General features: G+C 43.4%; 1 protein-coding gene across 10 annotated transcripts in view; it reads right to left on the bottom strand.

Annotated features, from left to right (window-relative positions):
- ESRRG (estrogen related receptor gamma) overlaps positions 1–26,549 on the bottom strand; it is a 390,917-nt gene that overhangs the window by 351,104 nt on the left and 13,264 nt on the right. For 3 of the 10 annotated variants that reach the window (XM_082303283.1, XM_082303276.1, XM_082303284.1), the window contains exon 1: positions 13,808–14,013. The exons of 1 other annotated variant lie outside the window; for it this stretch is intronic. In XM_082303283.1, the coding sequence (XP_082159409.1) occupies positions 13,808–13,905 (98 nt within the window). In that variant the 5' untranslated portion in view covers positions 13,906–14,013. Of the gene's footprint in view, positions 1–13,807; positions 14,014–23,261; positions 23,384–26,549 lie in introns of those variants that run through there. 6 more of the 10 variants (XM_082303286.1, XM_082303277.1, XM_082303287.1 and 3 more) reach the window with 4 other exon arrangements.

Here is a 26,549-nt window from a genome sequence, read left to right as displayed (position 1 = left end):
TGATTACACTGTCTCCCTTTTGACTTCAGCTTCACGTGTTTTCAATCTGAGAACTGTGCTCTCATCAAGTCAAATACCACTCACCACAAAAAGAAATATGGAGGGTATCTGCTTTTCAGATGCTCACGGCACACTGTAGTTATTTTATTTGTCAGGATTTTTCTGGCGCTTTGCAAACCACATTTTTGGTAGCTAATACATAGAGTTTGCAACCCATGTTCAGGGGGTGTCACTTTTCTGTAACAACATCCAGTTCAGAGACCTGGCACTTGCTTTGTTAGGATTATATAGTCTCCAAAGGGTCCCATATTGGGGCCTTGAAAGGATCCTTATAAAAGCTGAATATCTACTTCTTCAAGGGTTAATTCCCCAAGGTCTCTTCAACCTGGAACAACACTACCTGGCTTAATTTACCTCACACAGACATAAGAAATAGAACTGGCTACTCCAAGCAGTTGTTGGTGCAGGCTAATTATATTGGCCAATGATAGTATATTTAAATCAGATGGTCACTTGAACATTATTGACAAAGTTCTCCTCACTGAGGCTTGCATCCCTTGCCAGAGGCTAGCAGGCTTGACAGAAGGAGAGAAACAAATTCCTTTTATCAGAGTAACATGAGTCAGTATGTGGAAAGATACTTCCATCTGCTCTGTGTTTCTGGTGACATGACATTACCGTACAATTTGGTATACGTTTATAACAGAATAGATAAAACAAGAGGGCTCAGCTACTATCGGTTTTGTTCCACATGCATGGGGAGTTCTCTCAAGCCATTTTCTATAGGAGTGGCTAAGACTCACAATGGAAATTCTGAGGGAAAAAACATGCTGTTGTTTATTTCAGAGTGAATGGCACAGACAGACAACTACGGTCACTTCCAAAAAAGAAACAAATTCTCTTTCTCAAACTGCTCTCCAAGGAGATGCATTTGGTCAGGTACAGGAATCGCCAAAGGAAGCTGCTGCATCCAGCAACTTGCAGACACACACAACCTACTAAACACAACCCATGAGCAGAGTGGCCTGTGCTGTTTCTGCATTAATTTTGTGTCCCTGTAGGTTACCAGATCCCTGGGACTTTCATGGTCTGTGGGCAGCAAATCGGCTGAGCCAAAAGGGAAGGTTCCACCTGACTAGGCCAGGAGGAGCTATATTAAGCTTGTCTCAGCTGGAGGTCATTCTGCATATTTTGAAGGCTACTTTCTTGGTAGTTGGTCAAGCAACCAGTGACCAGAAATTAAGAATCTAATCTGTATAACATCCATAATCCACAGAACACTTCTGAAGTCCAGACCCTATGTGTATAAAGTTCTTAATTTCCAAAATGTTTGACCAAAGCCATTTCTCTCAAGGCCAAGCAGGCTCTTGGGTTTGTTAAGCAGTTGCTTCGTGTCTCATTTCTAGTAGGCTGCTGGTAGCCCTGCAGCCAAGAATTCATTTTCACAATTCCAAAACATTTTTTGATACTTCCTGACCAAATGGCTTTGCAGTAGAAATCGGTTTCTGCCACCATCTGCTGTTCCATAGTTCAGAAGGGCTAACATTTTCCTTCAAGAGGGAAAAAGTTGGAGAGAATGCATGGCCAGTACAAATGCTTTTCCTTACTGTCACTTTATAGGGAAGGCTTGGCCTATTTCTCAGCAGCTGTGAAATTGTCATCAGCAGGATTCTTTACAAAGCTTGGTGGCATATGGAATATATTGCTCACTTCTTAATACTGTAAAAACAACCTTGCTGCATATGTGAGCTAGGCAAAGAAAGCAGGTGCTTGATAAAAAAAATTCATCATGCATCAAGCTTCTATGGACTTTATAGAAACTCTAGACAAGGATATTTTGGAGACAATTATGAGTTTGAATTAACTAAATAGTATTATACAGAAGCTCCTAGGCTTCACAGGCAGGACAGTCCCTTAAAAATGAGCAGGTGAAATCACTATGCCACAGGATAACATCATATTCTGCCATTCACAAAGGCAGCACTCACATTCCACACTGAAGGGAAGTGTCATCCCCCCCTCTGTATGGTATTAAAAACTGCTGCAAGAGTCCCATCTCCTTTTCTGGTGTGGTAAGAGATTATTTATTTAACATCAGTTTTAGACCATCTCTTTTTTTCACAGATTGGCCTTATTTTTACAGCTTCTTAACCAAGAAGCAAATTAAACAAAATAGTAACAATAATAAGAATAATGTAATAAATCCATGGCATTCTGGTAACCATACACGCTGAATTGCAAACACAGGGCTAGAATTGCAGGAGTTTAGGTTCTCACTACAGAAGACACACAAAGAACAAAGGGTAAATGAGCTTGTTGAATATGCTGGTCTTTAAAGCACAAAGTAGTCAAGAGCATTTTCATACACAGTCAGAAAGGAACATAAGATGAAGTATCAGGAAAGGGATTATAATGTGATGCAGTTACGTGCCCACTGCTGTATAGTGCCCAGTGAATGTCCGCTCAGCCATCCCTGCACATACACATGCAGATACATTCACGGTCATCCGTGCCCTGCTGCACCTAGAACAGCCCCAGCAGGTGAAACCAAAGGGCCACTTAGGCTGACAGGCTTGTTTGGACCAGTGGCAAACAGCAGATGCTTAGTGAAGGTCATGGAGCAGGCATATAGTGACAATTCCCCAGACTACTCTTCCCAACATCCATCTATTTGCGGCTCAGAGACTTCCTTTAACACAATACATACAATTTTTCCAGATTAGTGATCTGCTTTTAGAAATCCTCACTTGCTGTTACAGATGATTATTCAGAGCAAGGTTCTCCAGCTACACTGCATGTTTCTTGTACTAAGTGAGCTATTACATACTGATATGGAAAAATCCAGCCTGCTGCCCTCATCCCAGAGGGAAGGGCAAACTGAGTATTTGGGCAGCCCATGCTGCCTGAGCTGCTGTACAGGTCTTCTGTGCACAATCCAGAGGGAAAAGGGGTCTGCTGCAGCCATGGCATTGCACAGCAGGAAAGGTCCCTGTGTGATGGTGGAAGTTTGGAACTCCTATCCTAGAGGTTATGATTTTGAGCTGCACATGTACTGTTAAAGCCATAAATACAGATCTGTCATCAATGGAGCTCTGAGGTTACTCTTTGATCTCCTGTCACTGTTTAGATAAGTGGCCTTTTAGCAAAATAGGATAGGGAGCACATTGCTGAACACTGAAGAAGTACCAGCTACATGGACAATCACGGGACAGCATGCACCTGTCACCTCCTCACAGTAACACACCAAGAGCGTCATCGCTCTTCCAGAGGCATCCAAAAAACCAGTTCTTGTTCACAGTTCGATATGTTTGCTATTTATGCACCTCCTCATTGCACACGTAGCTACTCTATTCTTTACCACCCAACAAAATGTGATTAAGTCAGAAAAGAAGAGGCCAAAGGAAAGTGCAGTGTGCAAGAACAAAAGACTCTCCTGGCACTTTCACACTCTATTCATGCAATACACAAACCAAAAATAACACAGACCAAAGCCTACTGTCTAACTAAGCAGGCTTAAATAGTATTTAGCTCTTTCTATCATCCAGAAATCTCAAAATACTTTACAAGAGTGTGCAGACTTGCCAGAATGCAAGCTACTCCTAGGGACTTGCTCCTTCCATTAGACTGCATCACTACCTCCAAGTATGAGCACAGTTCTCTTGCAGCTGGTATGGTAAGATGCATATGTGCATTAAAGGAATAGTTTTTACTTAATTTCCTATGCACTGATTGCTTTTAATACATTGTTTCAGACATTCTGTGTATAAAAGTAACAGCTTACCACGCACCTATGTTACTGTGATACTACATGTGCAAGTAATACTTCATGCAAGATGCAGTCCTCCTTTCAGTTACAGTAGGAATGTAATCAATAATCAAGCTATAAATGCCTCCTCTCAAAACCTTGATTCAAGGAAAAAGTAGGTTTAACAATCATTAAAAAAAAAAAAAAGAGATGATAGAGGAAACAAAACCACGAAGAGAGTTTGGTAGAAATAGGGAAAAGTCAGTGCTTTCCTCCAAAAGAGACAAGCTTGCAGAAATTATCACAGAAGGAGTGTTTCGTAACAAAATTCAAATGCCAACACGGAGCAGAAATACTTGGAAAGCTCAAAGTCTTACTTTCAGCATGACCTGTCAAAATCAGCATGGAGAGCAAAGGGAGTCGATAAAACATTCCCATGTTCACCTGCACTCTCAAATCAGAAAGCTTCTGTCAACAAGTTTTCGTCTTTGCTACAAAAGTGGGAATCCATGGTAACACCTCAAAAGGCTGAGGATAGATTTCAGATTTACACCTATGAAACCACACTGATGATTTCTAAGTATTTGTTGAACAAATTATATTTTGCATACATCAATGCCTATGGGGTTCTGAACAAGGGCTGTAACTAATATAAACAGCATATGAAAACAAACACTTGTCAAAGTTTTTTTTTTATTTGGTTGGGTTTTTTTAAGGTTTGCAATGAAAATAGTATTGTCCAGACCAAAAAAAAAAAAAAAAAAAAAAAAAGCCAAAGAAAAGGAAAGAAAATCAAAAAAATCTACCAAAATTTGATCTCCATTCCCTCCAGTTAGAACTGTTGGTGTTTGTGTAAACTCAGCTCAGGCAAGACATAAATAGCATCTTTTTAAGCTAATGATTTTCACCACAGGCCATCTAAAACAGGTGTTAGGAGTGGCCCTGAAACAGATCCCATCTGTGTTCACCTAAGTTAGTTTATTTTTGTTTTGCTCCAGTTTAATGTATGTATACATCCTGTGTTTTCAGCTTGTCTTTTCAGCCCACTCCCATCCTCCGCACTCCCAATCTGTCAGCCAGACTCCAGGGACAGGAATTAAAAATGACCACGTTTAAAAACTGTACCTCCCCACATAACAGACTTTGCAGAAGCAGAAAGACTAAAAGGCTGAAAAGTTCCCCACGGTCTTTGCCTATTAAATCCCACAGCTTGCCAACAGCAGGCCACGTTTTAGTGCCACAGAACAGGGCACCGGCTTGCGTTTCTGTGTGATGGAAGAGCTGGGGTACTCCCATCTCTTCACATTTCACATCACACTGTTTGTGGAGAAAGTTGACAACACTGGGATGCTCAAAAACACCCTGTACTATTACACAGAGGAAGCAAGATGCTTGCTGAGAAATAGTGCTGACACCAGAATACGGTTGATTCAGCGTGAGTGACAAAAGTTAATTTTTGGTTGGTTCAGGCAGTATTTTATTAAAATACGATTAAATCCTCATCAGACTTGCTTAAAAACCATTTTACACCCATCCCATCGGTCTGCATCATTCTCCATCTCACAATATTTTCCACCATTAAACAGAAAGAGGTAAGTTTCTGTTCATCAGATGAGCAAAGAGGTAGGCAAAGTCCTTGAAAAGACTAATGCAAGAAAGTAGAAGGAAGGATTCAGTCAACTGGCAACCAAACAGAAGCCTTCTGATATTTCCCACTGAGAAGTAACAGGATCTGGGCTATAGATATGTTTGTCAAACATATCTATAGCAGGGATAATTAAGTTAGTGCAGCAAACTAGGTGCATGCTTTGAAGTGTTCATGCAGTTGCTATACTGACTTTTCTTTCACCTGGTAGGTTAAGCTCACCATCTCCTCACACTTATTTGCAGACTCATGACCTACCCTCTGTCCTCATTATCACTTCGTTTCTGATAGCTGAACATCTTGGAAATTATATTCAAAGGTTTTGTTATAAATAAAGGAGACTAACAGAAGCCTAAATACAGACTTCTATCACCGAGGAATAACTGCCTGGAATTTCTTATGGCTCCTTTCTGCCAAGGAGTTCACATAATTTTACAAACAAACAAATACTCTTCTAAGGTAGGTATTGCTATTTTTTCCTTTTTCAAGGCCTCTTATGATTAGCATCCAAAACCTTGATACTCAGTTTCCTGTAACTAGAAAAAAATGGGGAACCAAGAACATTCTTGCCCTCCTTTGCAAAAAGCCCCATGGATGTTTCAATTTCTATACTGGTATCACTCAGAATAACAGGGTCAAAATATAAAACAGAAAGCTTTAAACCCCCTGTCTTTGGCAGTAATTTTTTATTCCACAGTATTACCAGCAGTGATACCTCTCCTGTAAAGACCAAAACTAACACAACAGTTAGGATTCTGCTGGGGTTTCTGTCACTCGCCACAGCAGCACCCGAACATGCAGAGCCTACAGTGATATCCAGACTGATTCCCACCGATCTCAGTGAAGCCAAGACATTATCCTGTATGCTTTTCCATACACCTGGGAGTGATTTCATATGCAAAGATCTTCACTTACCTACATCCTTCTACAAATCAGAGTTCTCCAATGTCTGTTCTTCACCCACCTCAAGAGGGGCCTATCGACAGTCTCCACTTTTCTACACTAGGTTTCTAAGGCAAAAAAATATTATTACCCTGCTCACACAAGGCAGGTCCAAGACAGTGGCTTGTAGCCCAACAGACTGGATCGGGACATGCACTCCTGAATTTCACTCTCTCAGAAGTCACTGGCATTTACTTCTGAGCAAGAGACACAATCAGCATGTGCCCTTGTGCCTTCTCTGTTATACAGTTTCTACTTATTTTGTCAGATATATGCGTTTTGGGTATTTATGGATCTGAGAAATCCCAGATCAGACATGAGCATTGTTGACAGGGCAAAACACTTCTCTAACTGTCCTTGTAGTGTCCATCCTGTGGGAACATACGGCTTTCGTTTTCCAGTAACATCAGACAGATCCATTTTAACCTATTCATTTGGCAAAAAAAGAAAAAACCCTCTCTTGCTGCATTGGGTTGTTGAGCATTTGCCTTTATTTCCAAGTCATTCCTTACTTAGGATTATTGTCCCCAGTATTTCATTTCTCAGGACACTAACACGCTGGCTGAAATCATATCTTCATTTTATATGAGGGCAAAAAAATCTCACCTGGAGTCCTTTACCTGTACTCATAAAACAACCCATAAAACTGCCTTAGAATTCTGAGTCGAGCAGCAGACTTACCTCCCATACTCAGTTGTTTTCAGAGAGGCAAAGCAAATAAGCAAGATGGGGCTCAAAAGCTTGCCCTGAAAATAGGAATCCTTGCTTTTCTGAGGGTTCCAAGCCCATCTCAGGAGCAGCACACCTCACTGGCGCTGACGTGAAGCCCATGGCCTGACAGGTAGCCGGGGACCCCACGTGCAGAGCTGCTGTCGGTATTGGGAAGCAATGGTGAGCAAGGGACACCAAACTTCCTCCTATGAACAAGCTCAAGATTCCGTTTTCTGCAAGGTTACCCCCAATTCTTAAAATGTTCTGTAATTTATCCTTAAAAGCCAGTCATGATGGGATCCACCAGAATCTGTTACCTTTTATCTCCACACATACCCTGTGAGTGCCTTTCATAAGTAATATGGTTTACCAGATGAATGCTGGCAATATTTTCCACTAATTGCAAGAGTTACTAAACTGAACCTTAACTAAAATTAAGTTGACTATTAAAAGCTCAGTGAGTAACCCAGCAAACGGAAGCACTGTGCATAGGATTTAGCAAGCATGCAAGTGATCTGGCAACCACCGAGGCACAATACTTGCTGAACTTCCTATACCTAAAATTGGTTCCATACAATAGTCATACATTCGTGATGTATGATGAACTAATGCTCACAATGTTTGTGTGTGCTAAAATGCCAAAGTAAATGTATAATAATTCAAGCATGCTATTCTGAAAACACAAAGTGAGAGGATTGAATGTTACAGGTTAATTTACAACATATACTCTCCATTAAAATAACAGATCTCCCTGTATTAGTTTTAAAAATACATGAATAATATCTTCAGCTATTAAGGTGTCATTATCATAGACAGTCCTACAAATTTTACCTACCTCTACATAAACACTTCTAGGCTTTTTAAGGAACACACAGTGCACTTGACATTACACGTTAAGTTTATTCATTGTATACAAGCTTTTCATGATTGCAGTTACTAAATCTACAAATATATCTTTTTTGTGCTTTTATAATTTCTAGGCTATATCTCTATACAAATATGTTCTACATTCTGTATTTCTGTTTTCAGGATTGTACACAGGTCCATAAATCAAGCAAGAAATAATATTAAGATTGGATGCAGTCTGGCTATCTTTGACAAACTAAAAAAACTAGGGATTCCCTGAGAAGAGTTCTCTCTCTCAGGAAAAAGAAAAAGAGAGAGAAAAAGAAAAATATTCTTATCTAATAATGTGGATAAAAGGTACTTTGGCACAAAAAGACAGAAAGATTCAGGAGAAATTCTAAGAGATTTCCTAAATACTGTCCCTGTTTAAAAAAAAAAAATCAGTATTTTGAGAAAGAGAAGGTCAAAGTGGACATATGCAGAGTTATGTGAAAGAGTTAAAGCTATTGATGAAAGACTATTTGCTGATAAGGATGCATTTATTTGAAATAGGATAGCATTTGGGACTACTCGAACAAAAGTCTACAGGAAACTGATAAATCAAGGAACTGAGCAGGATTTAAACAAACAACAGACATGGCTGAGAACACATGAAAAGTCACGAGTACAGCTGAGAAATAAGTGATGGCACAGGACCACTTACTCTGCTACTAACAAGACATTTGCTTTGGCCTCCGCAGAGCAAGACAGCTATCAATCCTGCCACCGCTCCAGAAATGCTTGAGACTGAAGCCCTAAAAAAAGTGGTTATTATTTCTGGGTGTGCACATGGAACACCCCAATAAGTCTGGCTATCAAAAAACAAAACATCCACCATATATCACAGTCAGGTGAAACTCTAAGTGACTTCTTGCAGAAAAGAGCTCTTCCTTCAAATGCTGCTGTTATGAAACACCAGGGCCTGGATTCTCCAAGAAAACCTCTGGGAGCAATGCTGATTTCACACCCCAGTACCGAACTTTCAGGTGCTGTGCCTGTGCCATGGAGCCCTCAGCCCTGCTAGTCACTCCTGTGCTTCGTACAGTGCCACCCAACTCAGGAGCAGCCATCGCCGAGCAAGAATGATCCAGTGCTGCCAGTAGGAGAAGGACAAGGCCACATTCATCTGTAGCCCCACTTCTTCTCTAGGACCTGTATTTTTAAGCAGTGATACTCAATTTTTTTAGTTTCAATACCTTTCTCAAGGTTCCCAGGCTGCTCCTGAAAGAAACCTACTGGAGGGTCCTTTCTTTCAAGGACACAGCTGGAGAGAGACATCACACACAGAAATCCACCATTTTGCAAGAAGAGTTTGCACTTTCTGAAGTCTGCTGGGATGTGAGGGAAAGATGGGAGCAGAGAGGCTCAACCTTGTCAGGATGGAAGTGCTTGAGAACATCCAAAGCAGATCTCTGGCCACCTGGGAAAGCTGGATATTGAAAATGTAGGCACTCACACAGGTTAGGCAACTTCTAAGGTTAGGTGGCAGTTCAGTGGGGATATTGAGGATCTCAGTTTGGGCTTTCAATGCCTAAATCCCACTTAAGTCCCACTTAAGGCATCTAATCCTTTTGTGGATCTGGGCCTAAAGCCTTGCCAGGAAGGAGAGAGTCTATGCATGCAAAAGCTGATGGTCAGTGACAGTCTGGTTCTGTTAAAACTAAACTACACAGAGAACGACCTTATTTTGTACAAAGGAATAATGCAGAATAATCAAAGACGCGTTCTAGTCACGGAAAGTTAATGGAAAGTTAATGCAGCTGATACAGATCACAGTCCTGTCTTTAGGCCCTGTGACAGTTATGCTGACCTGGAGAACATTATAACCCATAAATCATGGGTCTCCAATAGCTCATGGGAAGAAGTACATTTGGAAATGTTCAAAAGACAAAATGACTACAGAAGTCCTCAAAAAACCACTTCAATTACCCACACCAGCTAAGAGGTAAAACTAGAAGGGAACAGAAATTTAAAAAACACTGTAATGATTACAAAGGGTTAATAATTCAAAGAATGATCTTCTGTTACTCAGTGACCAACTAGTTTGCCATGCTCCATGGAATTAAGTAGTTTCAGTGCAGTTTCTAATAGCCAGGAATCCACCTGGCAAAAGTTACCGATTTATTTCTCACTTACCTGCAGTGCTGTTGGCTGTCTCAACCATGAAGCAAAGTGTGAGTGGATGTGGATAACAGTTTACCCTCTATTCCCTACACCTTGTATCTCTATATCACAAATGCATTTTTAATTTTTTAAGGTGCCTGTACTTACCCCCCCTTGAATTTAGTTGAAAGAACTGCAAATATGATATTTTCACATACAAATTATCTTATTGACTGAAGTGATCTTGGCATAAAAGTAGAATAGAATTACAACAATAAAATACAACTTAATGTTACCATTCTATATTACTGTTATTACAAGACAGATACTATTAATTATTACCAATTATTTTAATGGTAAATATTTCTGCCAGATCCCAGGTATGCACTGTAACATTTAACTGACTGCAATCACTGAGATTCCTCTGTGCTTAAAACACTGAGGTCTCCATTTTGGGGATTCAAATACATCTTCCCAGATCTCTGCTCCAAATGAAAATTCTCCTGCAGCTGCCCATCAACCAGCATCTGAATTTTATAAACCATGAGGGAAACAAAGAGACCTGCTTCCCAGTACTTCCTATCTGCAGATGGGCAAAGAGTTCTGGCGACTCATTCATTAACTCCTACAAATTTTGCATTACAAAATGAGTATTCGATGCAAAATACAGGAGAGTAGAATAAGCACATGTCACAGATCGTAAAGATGCCAAAGCTACTTTAAACAAAGGAAAACTGCCCATTCTCCCATGCCACTGAAGTCCATGGAGTCACGGTGCACTCCTTCCTTCCTGAACACTGCATTATCCCCTCCAGACTGAAACGTGGTTTCCTCTGGCAGGCTCAACAATTGATAAAGCCCCCACCTGGTTTTCAAGGGGAGAAGGAATTACTAATGCTTTGTAATCAGCCCATGGTAAGGAGGCCAGTGTGGTTTCCCTGATTTACTTGGATATTGGTCTGGTGTTTCACTGTGCTTTCACCTGCATTTTACTTTCGGTTCTGGATTCTTTCCAGGATAAAGACGCAAAGTCAAGGTGGTATCTTTCCTGTCCAGCCACCTCCTCCCTTTTGGTAAAATGTTAATAGACTTACAGGTCTGATATACAGGAGGACGCCAATAACTCTCAACACTGACAAAGTCAAACAACAGAAAACATTTTGCAATTTGGCATTTTTTCCCCCCAAATATTCCTGTTTAAACGCTTTCCCTTTAATTCTCATAAATAATTCTTTTCAATAGAATTCAGTCTATTTTTGCCTGCTGTAAATCTATGTAGAAACTAAATCTCACCTTCCCAACTCACACAAGCAATTGCCCCCTTGGTCTGGCAAGGCAGCTCAGAAGAACAGGGAAACTAGGATTTGTCCTGTATCTGTCTATCCATTTTAGTGGCAACCTGTGCTTGGCTGAGTCTGGTCAGCTGTAAGAGACTGATGACAATTGTTGAAAATACTTCTGGTTGAAAAATATATAAATCAAAATTACTGGTAAAACAGCATAGATGTATGTGACACGTATGAAATATAGAAATAACCGAGAAAAATAAAAATAACAGACGTCAGCCTAGAACTCTTACAATACAAGTTTTCCAAATTATATTAATGTCACAAAATATAAATACACAAAACAGTAAGTCAGTCACACTGCAAGGTGACAATATTCTGTCCACAGAACAGTAAGGGTTAATTTTCTTGAAGAAGTTTAGGGGGCCATGAAAGTTGTGAATTTAAATTCACACCAATTTGAAATGTTATATTAAATAACACATAAAGTTAATTTTGCTTGCATTTCATACTGACTACTATTCCTATTCCAGGTTCCTCCTTACAAAGGACAGGCACATCAAGGAAGTAGCACCCAGGAAAAAAATTAAGGGAAAAACATTAATGGAATGCAGCAGGCTTGGGGCAGAGACCAATTTATGCAGAGAAAGTGCTTAAGCACGGACACTGGTGCCTGTGTCTACGGGTACATAGAGAGGTTTGGTGAGCGCATGCCCGGGCAAGGAGGATTTGGTTATGGTTAGAATTTGTGAGTGACAGCCATGTGACAGCTGGGAGTCAGCAAAGATTTTGTAGGGATGGAAATTCCTGAGACAAGACACACGACTGCTCATGCGATCTGCATGTGCCTATCATCATGCTATATCATAATAGCTGACACCATGGTTTACCAGTTTTCCAAAAGAGAGGCTATAAATTAGGAAAAGGATTTGAGGCACAGTGGATGAGAAATTAAACTCATAACATTTAAAAACAAAGGGATAAATGTAACTTCTTTGCACGTTATTGAAAGAAGCAAACAAAAATCTCCAGTCAAACCACACACCACCAGTAAAACCTGCATTTCCATTATTTACCTTTAGTGACAGGTCATTATTTCCTTAGAATATATATTTTATAAAAGGTCTGAATGCTACAAACATACTTAATTTTTAGTATGGAATAATCCCACTGATTATTCACATACTGTAGCTATTCCTACACTTTCAGGATCAGGGCCTAAGTCGCAATGTGCAATTAAGCACAGGCTTTCCCAAAGAACTGTTTCATTTGCCCTTCTGGAGGTCTTACACGGATGTGAAGCCAGTGGAGATGTGCATTTAAATCAAACCTGAAAAACCAAAATACTTTCCCTTTAACACTGAATTCAAGCCAATACAGTATCACATGACCTTTACCGTAATTTCTATTAAAATCATTTCATGTCTGGTTGCTTCTGCTATCCTGGCTCATTTGTATTGTTTACAACAAGTCATTGCTCTCGACAGTTAGTGGTGGCTGAATCCATGGTTACCAGTTTTTACATTCACTGGTTAAATGGAATGCAGCTCTTCAGTGGGGTTTCATGGAGAAAGCTCTTAAGAAACCACAATCCAGCTATCAATCAGGCTAACCTGGGAGAAATTAATCTGATAAACAGAAGTATCACCGTGTATGAAAAATTTATTGAAAGGGAGCTCAAGGCTTTTATTAGTTGCAGTTGCAAAAGTGGACACGTTTGGGTCAGACTTAGTACAGGGCAGACTTGGGTTACGAGGTCTATGTCTGACATTCATCCATGTTGTGCCTCCTCTGGCGCTCACTGCTAATACAACTATACTGTTCAAGGCTTTAAAAAAAATAAAAATCTCAAACACTTATTTTACCAGAAATGTGCTCGGAATACAAATAGTGCTTAAATACAGGTTTAACCAGACTGCAGTCCCGGCAAAGTAACTTAAACAGACACAGACAAGATAGTAAAACACAAAATAGACAGCCTTGAGTAGAATCCAATTAAGACAAAAAACACCCCGAACAGAGCAACATTGTTAACGACTAAATTTAAGCCTGTAAACAAATATATTTTATTGCCACCTACGAACAATACGGACTAATTCCGTTTGCTTTGTTATTTATAGTTTGGCGTAGGGTGGGGTTGCCAAAAGCAAAGAGCAAAGCAGAAACTTATTTGCAAGATGGACCCCCAAATCCTTTTAAAATGCCTAAAAACATAAGAAAAGTTCTTTACAATTTGATGGCTACAACATTTGTCCCACAAGCTACATGACAGCAACAAATAGTTAAATCAAACATATTACTACTAGCTCATCTACTGCAAAGTCACTGTATCAGAAGCCCGAATTGATTTGTTTCCTTAGAACAAATTGAAAATGAATGTAACATAACATCCGAAAAAAGAAATCCCTCCTGCCCTGCTAATCGGATATTGTATAATGGTTGATTGCAGCTTTGCACCGTGCTATTGTTGCCTATATCATACATACTTACAGGTTCTGGGTTCTTCCAAGAGTTTGGTGCAGTTTCAAGGACAAATGTCTTAAGGAAGTCTTTCTACTGTGCAGCAGTGATCCTAGCTCTGATCTCATTACATGAGCAAAGTGCTACAGCTGACAATATAAAGGAAACTTCCTGCGTGAAGAAGAAATCTTGGAAAGTCTCAGGGTTAAAAAGGCTGCTTAAATGTGCTGCTTGATTTGCTCCCTAGTTGTGTATACACAGTAGCAGCTGATCTCTGTTTGCAGCCCTGCAGAAAGAAACCTTTGCTGAAAACCAATGGCATCACATTTCAGTGGAGCTACTGCCAGGCTCTGGAGAGCAAAGCAACCTTTGACAACTTCACCCAGTTCAAACCACCGGCGTTTGCCGCATGTCCTGCAGGACTTTTGAGATGGTATATTTACTGTATTATTTTTATTAATGCCACTAGGAAATCCTGCATCCCAGGCAGCTGTGATACGAGCAGAAGTCTCCCTCACTGTAATAGGAGGTTCTGACTGTGTCAGGACTGTGAACTGCAGAATTCACCACAATATCTTTTGCTTTGTCTTGATTGTGACATTTGCAGATGAGAAGCTGTTAGTTGCACTCAAAAGCATTTTCTGTCTTAGAATTGCTATATTAAGTGCAACAGGCATCCTGTTTATCCTAAATTAATCCTGAGCCTGCCCTGCATCAGTCACGCACTGCTCAGAGCTTTTTTTTTTTCTGATACAGAGTACAAATCAAAAGATTTGGGAAGTGGGAGGGGGCTAGTTCTTTCACTAAGTATTTTATCTACAGCCAGATCTAGCCTGGTCCCTGTTGGACTAAAAACATGGAGCACAACATCCCAAATTCTGCCAAATTTGGTATTCCAACCAAAGTTTCAGTGTGACTCCAAATATCTGTTAGTGCTCCCTTAGCTCCTGCCTCAGCCCTCCAGAACCAAACCAGGGATGGGCAGAACCTGCACCAGCTTCTGCAGCTCTTACTGCTGTCCAAGCAAACTAGTAAGACCAGAAAAGCAACATTTGAAAAGAATACATCTGCTAGCACTATTTCAACTCTTAACTGGGAAGCAATACTCCAAACACATCCTCACATTTGATGTTAAAGAATTATCAATAATTAATTCAGATGTAGTTGTTTCACCATTTAGCCCAGGGTGATTCTCCGAAGAGCAACTGGGACCACACATTCCCCTGGCACTCAGTCAGAGCATGACCGTAGAGCTTGCATGCTGCTTCCCAAACAGGACCTACTTCTCTCTCCAGGATAGCCAGAAAACCTCAGAAACAAAACTTAGAAAAATCCCTTTTAAAAGTGCACCATTGCAGGGTTTGGTTAGGAGGAGTTGAGGGTTTTTTCCTGGGCTTTTGTGAAACAGATTAATCACCACCCTTTCTTCCCCTCGGGCACTATGACTATTCTAGCTACTAGTATATTGCGTGTTATTTCTTTAATATTTTGAACTTTATTCCAAAGGGCAGAAACCAAAACTGACAGTACATCACGACAACATGCTCTGTGATTCAAATAGCAAAATAATTGAGATCCTGTGCACACACAACATCCAAGTCTGTGTACACACGTTGCACACGTGCGCACACACTCATTCACAAGCACAAACAAGTGTAAGGGCCTGTGGCCCAATTTTCAAAGACACCCATAGTTCATGTCCTCACCTCCCTTCAAATACAAAAAATTAAGAACAAGCAAAATCTGATCAATGAAACATCAAAAACAATTTTTGTAAAAAGCAGGCACCATTTATAGCAGGGTAAGCACATTGATTCAACATGTGCTTCCACCCAAATTTGCCTCTCTCCTTTGGGAGAAGGATCCTGTTCACTCCTGGACTGTGTCAGACCAGAGAAATGGAAGTGTGTGGTAGCATCAGCAGGTTTAATCTTGCTCTTCTCCCTCAAGGGACACTGCAAGGCAGCGACTCAAAATCCTGGCTACAAGGCAGGGCTCACTGTCTGCCCGTGTCACCTCTGACACATCACCTAAACTGACACCATCACATTTAGTGCATGTTGCAAAAGCACAGCTTCTGTCCCTCTGTTGCTCAAGCTGTGAGAAAGGGATTGCATGCTGGAGAAAAGTCAAGGACTAAAGCTCATGGCTCTGCATCCTGCTCCCAGATGTGCCATATGAAGGGCCATGAGTGACCTTGAACCGCCTGCTCTCTGTGCTCCAGTGCCCAGCCTGCTGCCCAGACTGCACATAACTCACTCACAGCACTTGCCCACCTGGTCTCTTTTGGCTGTAGTATGGCAGAAGAGGGTTTTTTTTTTCTGTTAGAAATTCAGCACAGAGTAAAACAAGTTCTTTTTGCCAGGTGAAACCCAGTGCACTAATTTAAGACAAGTTTAAAAAAAAAATCCCAGTGGAAGCAGGAATTTCAGTGAATGAAGTTTTCTCCTCAAGAGCCTCTAAATACCCAATTGTCAGCACAGAAAAGCTGAGAGTTCTGAACGCAGCACGACTGTATCCAGCAGTCCTACCCCGCACAGACCCACTGGCACTTGTCAAGGCTGGAGGACATCCACTCTGAATTTGACTCCACTTCTCCTTACCTCTGTTATATAACCATGCCCCCTTGTCACAGCTGGCTCAATACACATCCAGGGACACAGCTCTTTCAGTTACCTTCTTTTGTAAAAGTATACAGAGGTTCTGAACATGGGACAAACGGGAATTGCAAAATCTTTCTCCTCCCGGTCTTCCGAGATACACCTCAACCTGCAGGACTCTGACTTCCCTTTTCACTCCTTTCTGATTTGCTCATTGAATTTTGTTTTCACAGCATTGTATCCAGCAAGGAGAATAGTAACAATTCAAAGCCTGTTTTCCAACCTTCAGAAGGTGGGGTAAAGTAGCCTGGCTATTGAGGCAGGACCGCAAAAACATGTTCAGAGAGGATGGGGAGCAAGAGCTAGGAGAGAAATGAAGGGGAGGCTGACCCCGAGCTTACATGATGTCAGAAGCTGTAGGGCTCCATCCCTCCTATCCCCAGTGGAAAGGGTGGCCCTTGGAAGCCAACCCCACTGCCTGCTCTTCTACAGTCTAAACCCGTGCAAGTGTCCAAGATAGGCCATGCCCTGTCTTCCTGACATCTGCCAGTTGTAACAATTTAGAAAGCTTGTTTCATTCATGACAGCCTTAAAATTCAAACATATCATCAAGAAGTCACGTATAGCTAATACTACAAACAACTAAACCAGAGCAAATTCTCAGTTTTTACGTAAACATTTGTTTTATATTTTAAAACCTTGTTTCCAGCAGTCAAATAATAAGTGACACACTCTCTCATTTAAAAAGAGATTTCAGGCTCTTGTAATTAAAGAGGAACAATTGAAGGTAACTGCAGTAAACCAGAAGTCCAGCAGATGCACAGTGACACTTTTTTAAAAGTCCCACCTTTCAGCTAGTCTCAAAATTTTCAATAAGCAGTATCAGTTTTAATTATCAATCTCAGAATCCAATAGCACACAGAGACTCCAAGAAACCTGTTTTATTCAGACACTTAGGACTTTGCTTAAATATTAAGTCTGAAACTCTGTTCATCTAGACCTGGCTGATTCCTGCACAGATCCTGAATGTGTCCTTTCCTCAGTCTATCCATATGCATAATAACTGTGACTACTGGATTTTCTTCTTAACTTTTTAATGCACATGGATCCTAATCAAAATATGGAACACCTTCTTCATCATCACAGAATGAGTGGCTCTCATTGAAACTGGTCCGTAAAAGTTGCTTTTTGCTTTTCATCTATCAAGACTTCAAACCAAAACTAATACAATCATTGGGAATTGTGTATGCCTAAGCTACTTGCTGTTCCCATTAGAAGCTCTGCACTACTCAATCATTCAAGATTCTCTGTCCCATTGTATTAAATATGCTCATATTTCGTGCTATGGGTACAATTAAAATTGTTTGGGTTTTCGCACTTCTTATCTTTAATTTGGTCTCTAAAATATCCAGCACACATTGAAACCAATATAGGTGATAATATAGATGTAAATATCACCATGGAGGCATCACGATAAATCTGATGTTGGGAATAATTCATTCAGGGTATCTAGAGCCAATTTAAATTCTTTTCCAATTTCAACTGAGCCTTCATAACCAGATGAACTTAAATGAAGGTGTACAACTTCATGCTATGCTGGTAAACCACCCTAACTAGGAAATAAATTTTCAGTGATTAAGTTGAATTGTTCGTACAAAACGCCAGCTTCAGCTTTTCACCCATACAAAATAGCTTGGAAAATATATACTGCATGTGTTTATTATAGCTACAGTTGCTATGAACATCTATAACTCTCCAACAATTTCTTTGATTTATGTTCAAAAACATACAGGGCATGAAATGATGCCTGCAACCTTACATTTCCCTCAAGAACATTGTGGGGAGAAGATATATTCCAAAACATCATGTTAGATTCCTTGTTATGTCTCCTTTTTAAAATAAATGTATGATAATCAATTACACATGCTTCAAAGCAACTGCCAGTAGATTCCCCAACAGAAAAGCTGTTTGAGAAAAGTTCCATTTTCTTCCACCTAATGGTTGAGTTATAATAAGAGATCTTGCCTAGATATTAAAGGAAAAAAAACCGTACTATAAAGGATAGGCCTTGCTCCACTTGTATATGCATGCACAGGTTTATGCTTGCCTGGACTTGACTTAGAACAAGGTTTTCAGAGAAGTAACATCTCCAGTGATCAACATGCTAAGAAAAGGATGTGTGTGTGAAGATCTTGCACCTAATCTCCTTGTCATGTATGCTTGTAGTAATCCAAATGATGTCAAGAGAATGACACAGATGATAAGTTAATGTATCAGGCTCGACTTCCCTTTCAACCTCAATATGCAAAACATCCCTTTAAGAAGTCCACCCAGCTGTAGCCTCCACTAGCAACAGAAACCTGCAGATGTTTATAGGAATATCAATTAAGCTGAATGGGAGCTCGGCCATTAACGCTGGTGCATGTAAGATTGGACTTTGCAGATCCGCCTGAACTCCACGCAGAGGCCGAAGTGCACGTTTTCTCTGGGGCACTGAGGCCAGTGGGTTATATGCCATTAACAGGTAAGCATAACATGGATGGTATTTCCACAGTCTCATGGCTCTGGCACAGGGACAAGGGCAGCATCCCCGGGCAGCACCCTTGCCCACGATGGGAAGACAGGAGCGGCCAGGAACACATAGAGTGAGTGCATGGACCCCTCCCCCCCAGCACAGAAAAGATCAGTCTGCCCTGCTTTCAGGTAGTTTGTCCTGTCTCCACCCCAAACAGGGAGCTCCCATTCCTGGGCAGGGAACTTCCCTGTGTCCTGGGCATTTAATTCAATCCTTGGGTTACACTGCAAACTAAACAGCTGATAAACAATACAGGAAACTGGACTGGATGGGACAAGCCCCTCTAAGGACGACTGGCACCTACTGATACTGAGTTTCCAGCAAATATGGAATAAGGTGGGTATGTGACTTGTTTCATGGCCCTGTTCATGTCTGTGTGTGCAAAATTCACATGCCAAATAGGGAGATGGAATAAATTCACTCATTCTACTCTTCCTCCCCGCCCCATTTTCTCTGAATCAAACCCTCAAAGAATGAAAATCCACAGGAGGGGAAATACTGGCTTGCTCCCTCTTTAGCCCCCAGTGCTATTTTATTAAGGAAGCCAAGGAGGAGGAGGGGAGAGGACTGGACATGCGTGCCTACTGCCCATGCAGCCCCAGCTAGATAGCATCAACAGTTGTTCTCCTATTTTCACAGTGGGAAATAAGCAGGTACTAGCTGTATTGGAATAATCAGGAGGAATCTAGGTCAAAATCAAAGCAAGACTGCTCTGTCCATTTGACAAAACTCACATGCAAACACAATACCCATGTAAAAACAAAGAAGTTATTTGTAGCAGTTCTCTCTGTTAGGATTGCTAAACAAGTGTGCAGACATTGGCCTACCTTGAGTAAAAGGCACTATTCCTTTCCTGTGACTTCTGAAAAGGCATTCAAAATCAATATAAAATTGCAATATTAGGAAATTTTATAATCATTATTTCAAAAAGGCAGACTTGAAAGGGTCTCTTGTTCATGGGTAAATCCTCAGTTAGTTTTTCTAGTACCGGTGGTTCAATCGAAAGATTCGCCAACTGCCCCCTGGAGAAAACTGAAGATCTGCATTTAAATGGAGATATAGTATTTCCAAATGCACAGTACCTGCAAGGCAGATACTGTCAAGGTTTCTTAGTGAGTGGATCTCAAATTGTATTAGGTACATTTCAGTGCCGTAACTATCCCCATTTCGTAGGACTGGGGCTATTTCCATATCATTTTTTTCCTGGGTGCATGCTTTGCAATATTCGTCATGATAAGTCAAAATTAAACCCCCATCTACAACAAAGCCTTCACATAGCAACAACAAGGAATTACAACCTTATGCATAATTCTCTGATGGGGGATGATGAAGACTGTATTAGATGGCCTGACTAAAAATCTTAAATAATTGAAAACTCTGATGACTTAATAGAGTAGTGAGCTTGGTTTACAATGCAGCCAATTTAGAGCCATAAAAACACCGTGTAAAATGTTTATCTTGTGGTTGACCATTACATATCCTATTTATTATTCCAAAGTATTTCAACAGCATTTTTCTTCATCAATGCTGCTGCTGGTGTTTAGCACCCACTCGCTAAATTCACGTGATTTTCCTGGAACAGCTTTAGGAAAAGAAAACAAAAAATTAGCAGATCACTACAAAACTGTTCCTTGTTACTATATGCCTCTTTTCCACATACTGACTTGAACCGACTTCATGTGCCACAAAATATGCTCAAAACTGCCGAAGCTAAAATATAATAAATCAAAGCCATATACATGAAGTTAAAAGACTGGTGCAACTACTGATCCTGACACATCAGAGAAGCAAAAAAAAATCAAACCTCATGAATACTTTGTTGCTAATGTACACGAGTTCAAAGAGCAGTGTTCCTCTTAGGAAAACATCTTAATTTTCATATCAGAAAATCATCCTAACCTTCCAGAAAAGTTTATACGAGTATGCAAGCAAGGCAGAGAGAAGGTTTAGAGTGCGAAAGACACTTGTGATGGGTTTCAGACAAGCAGGCATTAGTCCAGGCAGCCTCTCGCTGAAATTCAGGTTGCAATTGAAATGTCCCTGTAAACAAGGTTACTGCGAACGGCCCAAGATATCCTTCTCAGCAACACCTTCACCAGGAGCCCTTCAGCTGTCTACTTAGTTTGTTATACCTTATCTCACAGCCCTGACATCCTAATGCTGATTCAAATTCAGGATTCAAAATGAAAGACGAAATATCTCTAAGATCACTTAATATTGAAATACCATTGCAGTAATAAGTGGTGCCAGGCTGGAGATATGGATATAGTACTTTAGTGGTAACCTTTTAATTTCTGACAAAATACTGTGGAATAATTCTGATGCTGCACAGACAGTTAATGCAATCGATTTGTTTTCCTTATTTTGATAATGAGCATGCTGAATGTCGTGTTTACCTTCTCCTGCCCCTGGCACATTTTTAAAGTCCTCTAAAAGGAAACCTGCCAGATTCCTGTAGAGACATGAAACACCCCAGACCACGGAGTCCCCCTCCCCAGCACAATGAACCACAGCTACCTTGATGCTCCCAAGACAAGGAAGATCATAACCACGAGTCGCTTCATCATTTTAAGTCTTTGGCTATTTTCAGTGGAAATGCAACGCACACACCATGTATAATCTAATGTAGGTTATATTGTAAACTACTCTCATTCTGAAAGTGAGGGTAGGCATGCCACACCAGAACATTTTGTCCTCTGAAATAAAACAGGGAAGTAACAATGAAATGTATCAAGCAAGTTTTATACGTTGTATTTTAAACAGGGTAGCTAATAAATGCCTAGAACTTTGGTGGCTTTATACAAAGGGCACTTAGATTTCCCTCCCAGTCACAGACAGTGATAGGTTCAAGCAGAGGTGGGGGGGGTCATCTGTTTTTCTGTTGTGTTATGTTTACTATTAGAATCTCCTTAATGGTATGAAAAGACAGGATTCCAGGGGGCGGGGGTGGAGTGGGATGGGGGTACACTATAGAGGAGGGGGAGAATTACAGGAGAGAAACCCAAGCTGCTCAGTGCTTGCCTTCCCACACTACCATTCACCTTCATTTTCGTCTCCTTTATATTCTACTCATTTTTACTTCCCTCCCCCATTATTTAGTCATCTCTTAAATGCAGTCCTCTCTTCTCTGGGATCACGAAAAACATATTAACTAGAACCAGTACACGGAGTGCATCCCCTGCAGCACTTCAAAATGTACCTCCAGACCAGTCATGCCTTCATCGCATTAACGACCAGGGGAAAATAAAAAATAATTTTTTTTTTTTTTTAATTAAAAAGGAAAAAAAATTCCTCACCGCCAGGTCACACTCAGACCCCACAGGCAGCCGCTTCCCCAAACCCCCTCCTCCCCACGGCCGGCGATGGGAGGGCCAAGTGCCAGGAGGAGCGAGCAGTGCGTGGACTTCGCACACTTTCCTGCGCCCCTCCTGATCCCGGGAGCGCGCGGCCCCGCTGCCTTTGTGTGCGCGCGTCCGCCCGCGGCTCCCGATACCCCGGCACGGGCGGCGCGGAGCGCGTCCCGCGTGGGGCGGCCACGCCGCCGCTCCCGCCGCCGCCAGCGGAGCGCCCTGACCCCCGCCCGGCGGGCAGGGCTCCCCCCGGGCCTGCTCCGCTCCCGCCGGCCGCCCGCACAAGTGTTCCAGGAAGGAGCGAGCGGCGGGGGAGGGACGGGGACGAGGACGGGCCCCCCCGCCGGCCTCGCCCCGCGCCGCAGCCGGGACACTTCGGGGCTCCCGAGCGGGCACGGCGGGGGGGGCAGGGCGGCCCGGGCAGCCGCCGCCACAGACACGCGCGCCCCGGCACCGGCTGGGAGACTCCGGTCCCCCTGCTCCGCTCGCAGCCGCCGGAGCCACCCCGGGACCCCGGCCCTAAACTCTTGCTGGCTAAAGCCTCGTCACTTTCCCAGCACTCCTGACCCTGGGCGGGAGGGGGACACACACACAAAACCTGCGGGGTAGCATCTGTCAGCAGCCAAAAAATCATTCTCCTTCCCTTCTTCCCCCCACCCCCCCCACACACACACCCGGGCCAGTAATTCTAAATGATTGTCCGAAAGGCGAGAGCCACTGAACCCCGGGTGGCCGGTGCTGTCGTGCGGCTTTTTCCAAAGCTGGATTTTTTTGGGGGGAATGACTCTGAGCAAGTGCAATTGGCAAGGGCTGAAGGTGGAATGGGGCGGGGGGGGGTGGGGGGGGTGGGGGTGTACAGCGCTCCTGGCAGCGGCTCATCTCCAAGCACAAACATGCCCCCCATGCAATGTCAGCTGGCGGGGGTGCGGGGGGTTGCGGGGTGCGGGGGCTCGCTTTACCTGGTCAGCTCAGAACCGCAGGCAGGTTAATCAGGTGAGTCGTCGGGGATTTTAAAGAAGCCGAAGCCGGTTTCTTTGCTAGGAAAGTCTACAACACCATGCAGGGACATTGCAAAATCTTTACACACGCCTCCTTTAACTGGGCTCCCGCGACCTCCGCCGGCGAGGGGGGAGCCGCCGGCGGGCGGGAGGCCGAGCGGCGCCGCGGCGGCGGCGCGGGGGGCGCGGGGGGCGGCGGCGGCGGCGGGCGCGGCCCGGCGGGCGGAGAGCGGCGGCGGGCGGGCGGCGGCGGCCCCGGTCCCCGCGGCCCCGGCCCCGGCGGCGTCCCCGCGCCTCCCTGCCGCCTTGGTAGCGCCGGTCCGCACTCGGCCTGACCCGGGACGTCACGGCGCCTGCCTGTGTTCCCAATGATAACTTGGCAGGAGCAGGGGGAAGCGGCCGGGTTTTTCCTGGGCTCGTTACCGGGTACGTGCACGTTTCTTTCGCATGCGGATTTTTTTTTTTTCTGATTTTTTGGTTTTTTTAAGGCGCAGTAACGAAAAGCCGGGACAGGAAATCCGGGGCGCGGCGGGGGCTGCCGCCCCGCGATGGTGGCGGCCGCTCGCCGGCGGGCGCGGGGGAGCGGCGGCGCGGGGCGCAGGCATGCGTTCATCTCCGTGTCTTTCATTTTACCTTCAGGGTGACATTCAGTGCCGGGCGAGCCTCGCCGGTCACCGCCACGTCCCACCTGGAAAAAACACAAACAAAACCACGAAAAAAAAAAAAAAAGCCAACAACAACAAAAAGGCGACTGCAGAAAAGGGGGGATGGGGAGGGAGGGGGTGCCAGCCCCCCACGGCCGGGATGCGGGCGGCGGACGGGACACCTCGCCCAGGGGACGCGGGGACACACGCGCCGCCGGCCACTAGCAGGCCATGTGCCGAGCGGCCGGCGGGGGCGGGGGAACGGGCACCGCACACATACAAAAAAACCCCAGTAAATAAATAAAAAAAAAGACAAAAAAGCACCCGGAATGCCAGAGGAGGCCGGGCGAGGAGCGAGGATGCCGCACCGCTGCTGCCGTGCAGGCCCGGCGCCGCGCCCCCCCAATGCCTTGCAGGGCTCTGCAGGGAAGGCGGGGGAGCCCCGGCGCACAGCGCCCCACGGCCCCGCCGGGAGCCGGGGCGCCCCGGGGGCGCTGCGGGCCGGGCAGCCCGGGCCGCACTGGGGCACCGGGCTGCGCAATGGCGTCGCCGCCGAGCAGAGCCAAGCGCTGGCGCAGACCCTGGCAGGGCTCGGTGAGAGGAGCCTGAGCCATCGCTCCCACCTCTGCTGCTGGGGCAGCCGAGCAGCTGCTCCCGAAGGCGGGAGGGTTTGCGTTAAAGCAGAGCGAGCCGGGGCCTGCGGCAGCCCCGGGGCCGCTGTGACCGCCGAGCAGGCTGGCAGCGCTGTGCCCGGCCATGGCAGCAGCCACACGCATCCGCTGCCCTGGGTTCGTGCGCTTCGCAAAGCCAGATCCTGCAGATCTCCATGAACGCTCCCCCTAAATTCCGAGGACATTTTCACACGTGAGACTTAACTCGCATGCAAAAGTATTCCCAGAACTAGGCCTCGCTTAAACTACCCATGGCAACCTGAGTTTAAGTGCGTCTTCATCTAAAAACCAGTTGTTACCACACATGGCTGCAGCACCACACCACCTACTCTGTGACCGCAGAGCGTCCCAGCAGAGCCCTGAGACAAGTGTCCCTCTTCTGTGTTGCTTTTCACACCACCTATTATAATAACAAGTTACAACATCGCCAGTGCACAGGTAACTAGCGCAGCGGAGTTCGTGAAGTGATGCATGTAGCAGGGCTGAAACTAAATTATTTTTTGCAACTGCCTCTGTTCTGCCTTAATATTAGCATTAATACTTTCATTTTCCTCATTTAAATACAATAAAAGGGAAGATTGCCTTTGCTTAATATTGTTACTAATTAGGTATTGCAATTCCAGTTTTTATAAGGCGATAAAGTCAGGGAAAAGTCAGTGTACACCTTCTCTGTTGCTGGGCTCAGTGCCCTTAGCAGCAGTTTATTTTAAATGCTGGGAGCACCTATTGCAACTGGAAAAAGAGTTCGGGAAAAAGAAATCATTCTTGGAATATTGTACAGTCCAAGCATCATTTTAAGAAGCCTGAAATTGAAAGCACTGGGGTGTTTTTTTTGGTTTTGTTTTTAAATGTAAACTACTCAGGATGCTTTCTGGCTTGGCTAGAAAGACAAGTTTGCTACATGTTTCTGTTCTGAAATAATTTTTAACTGCTTTTATGCTAAATTCTTACCCATTTTAACTCTACTGTCTCAACAGAGTACATTACTGACACACACTTTTCATAGATTTGAGAAGCAGTGTGTAGAGCTTGATTGTTGTCTGTATTTCACCACTCATTTTTAAGTGAGGCTCTTTTGATTGACGTGGGGAATTTGTGTAAAAGGGTATGGCATAGCTACCCAAGATGCTAGTTACAATTACACCATACCTCAGCTAACAGAGAGATTTTTCATTGTGATTGTTACACTCTTAAAAGTGAATTAGTTAATCAAATTGCTATTTTTGGAGTGTGCTTAAAGGAACATTAAAATGCATTAATTTCATTAAAATAAATGAGCAGATAGGTAACAAAACAAGTGCCAGCCAAATAAGCAAGATCTCAACTATGGAGTCACATCCAGCCCTGGTGAAGTCATCTGAGTTGTGCTTGTCTACAGCACATTTAATTTGGCTTCTGCAGTCACACAGCTGACGCTTTATTTGGTTGTCAGAGGTGTGTATATTAAAAATGTGCGAGCCCTGCTTCTTCTCTGGTGTGATTAACCTCTGAAGTTAAATTCACCTGGTTCCCATTTAGCTCTGCTGTGCAGTCCTATCACACATGCAGTTTTTGGTGTGTACACACTGGAGATGCAGAGAGGCATTCCCAGCCCCTGTATCTGGCTAAAGGACGTGAGTTGTGTCTGAAGTGAGGGTGTGATGAGGTGGATTTCAGCAGAGGCTGTTCACAACCAACTGCATATATATGCTCCAGTTAATAGGCTCTACTGGAGTCTGTGCTACCGTCTTTCATTACTGCTGTTACTCATGCCAGTGAGAGTAGAGGAAGGGTTGGTGTGTCTGTAATCATACATTCATTTGCTATGCAGATATATCCTAAGAACCTCTCAGCCCAGGAAAATTATGCTGGAATAAGGTCGGATGTGAATGTAAAGCCAAACTGTGTTCAGATAGTTTATTCATTCTGGAATGACCGAGTTGTTTCCTGGTTTC

This window comes from Coloeus monedula (genome assembly GCF_965178545.1).
Source record: "Coloeus monedula genome assembly, chromosome: 2".
Taxonomy (NCBI): domain Eukaryota; kingdom Metazoa; phylum Chordata; class Aves; order Passeriformes; family Corvidae; genus Coloeus; species Coloeus monedula.
This window is presented reverse-complemented; position numbering and strand designations above follow the sequence as displayed.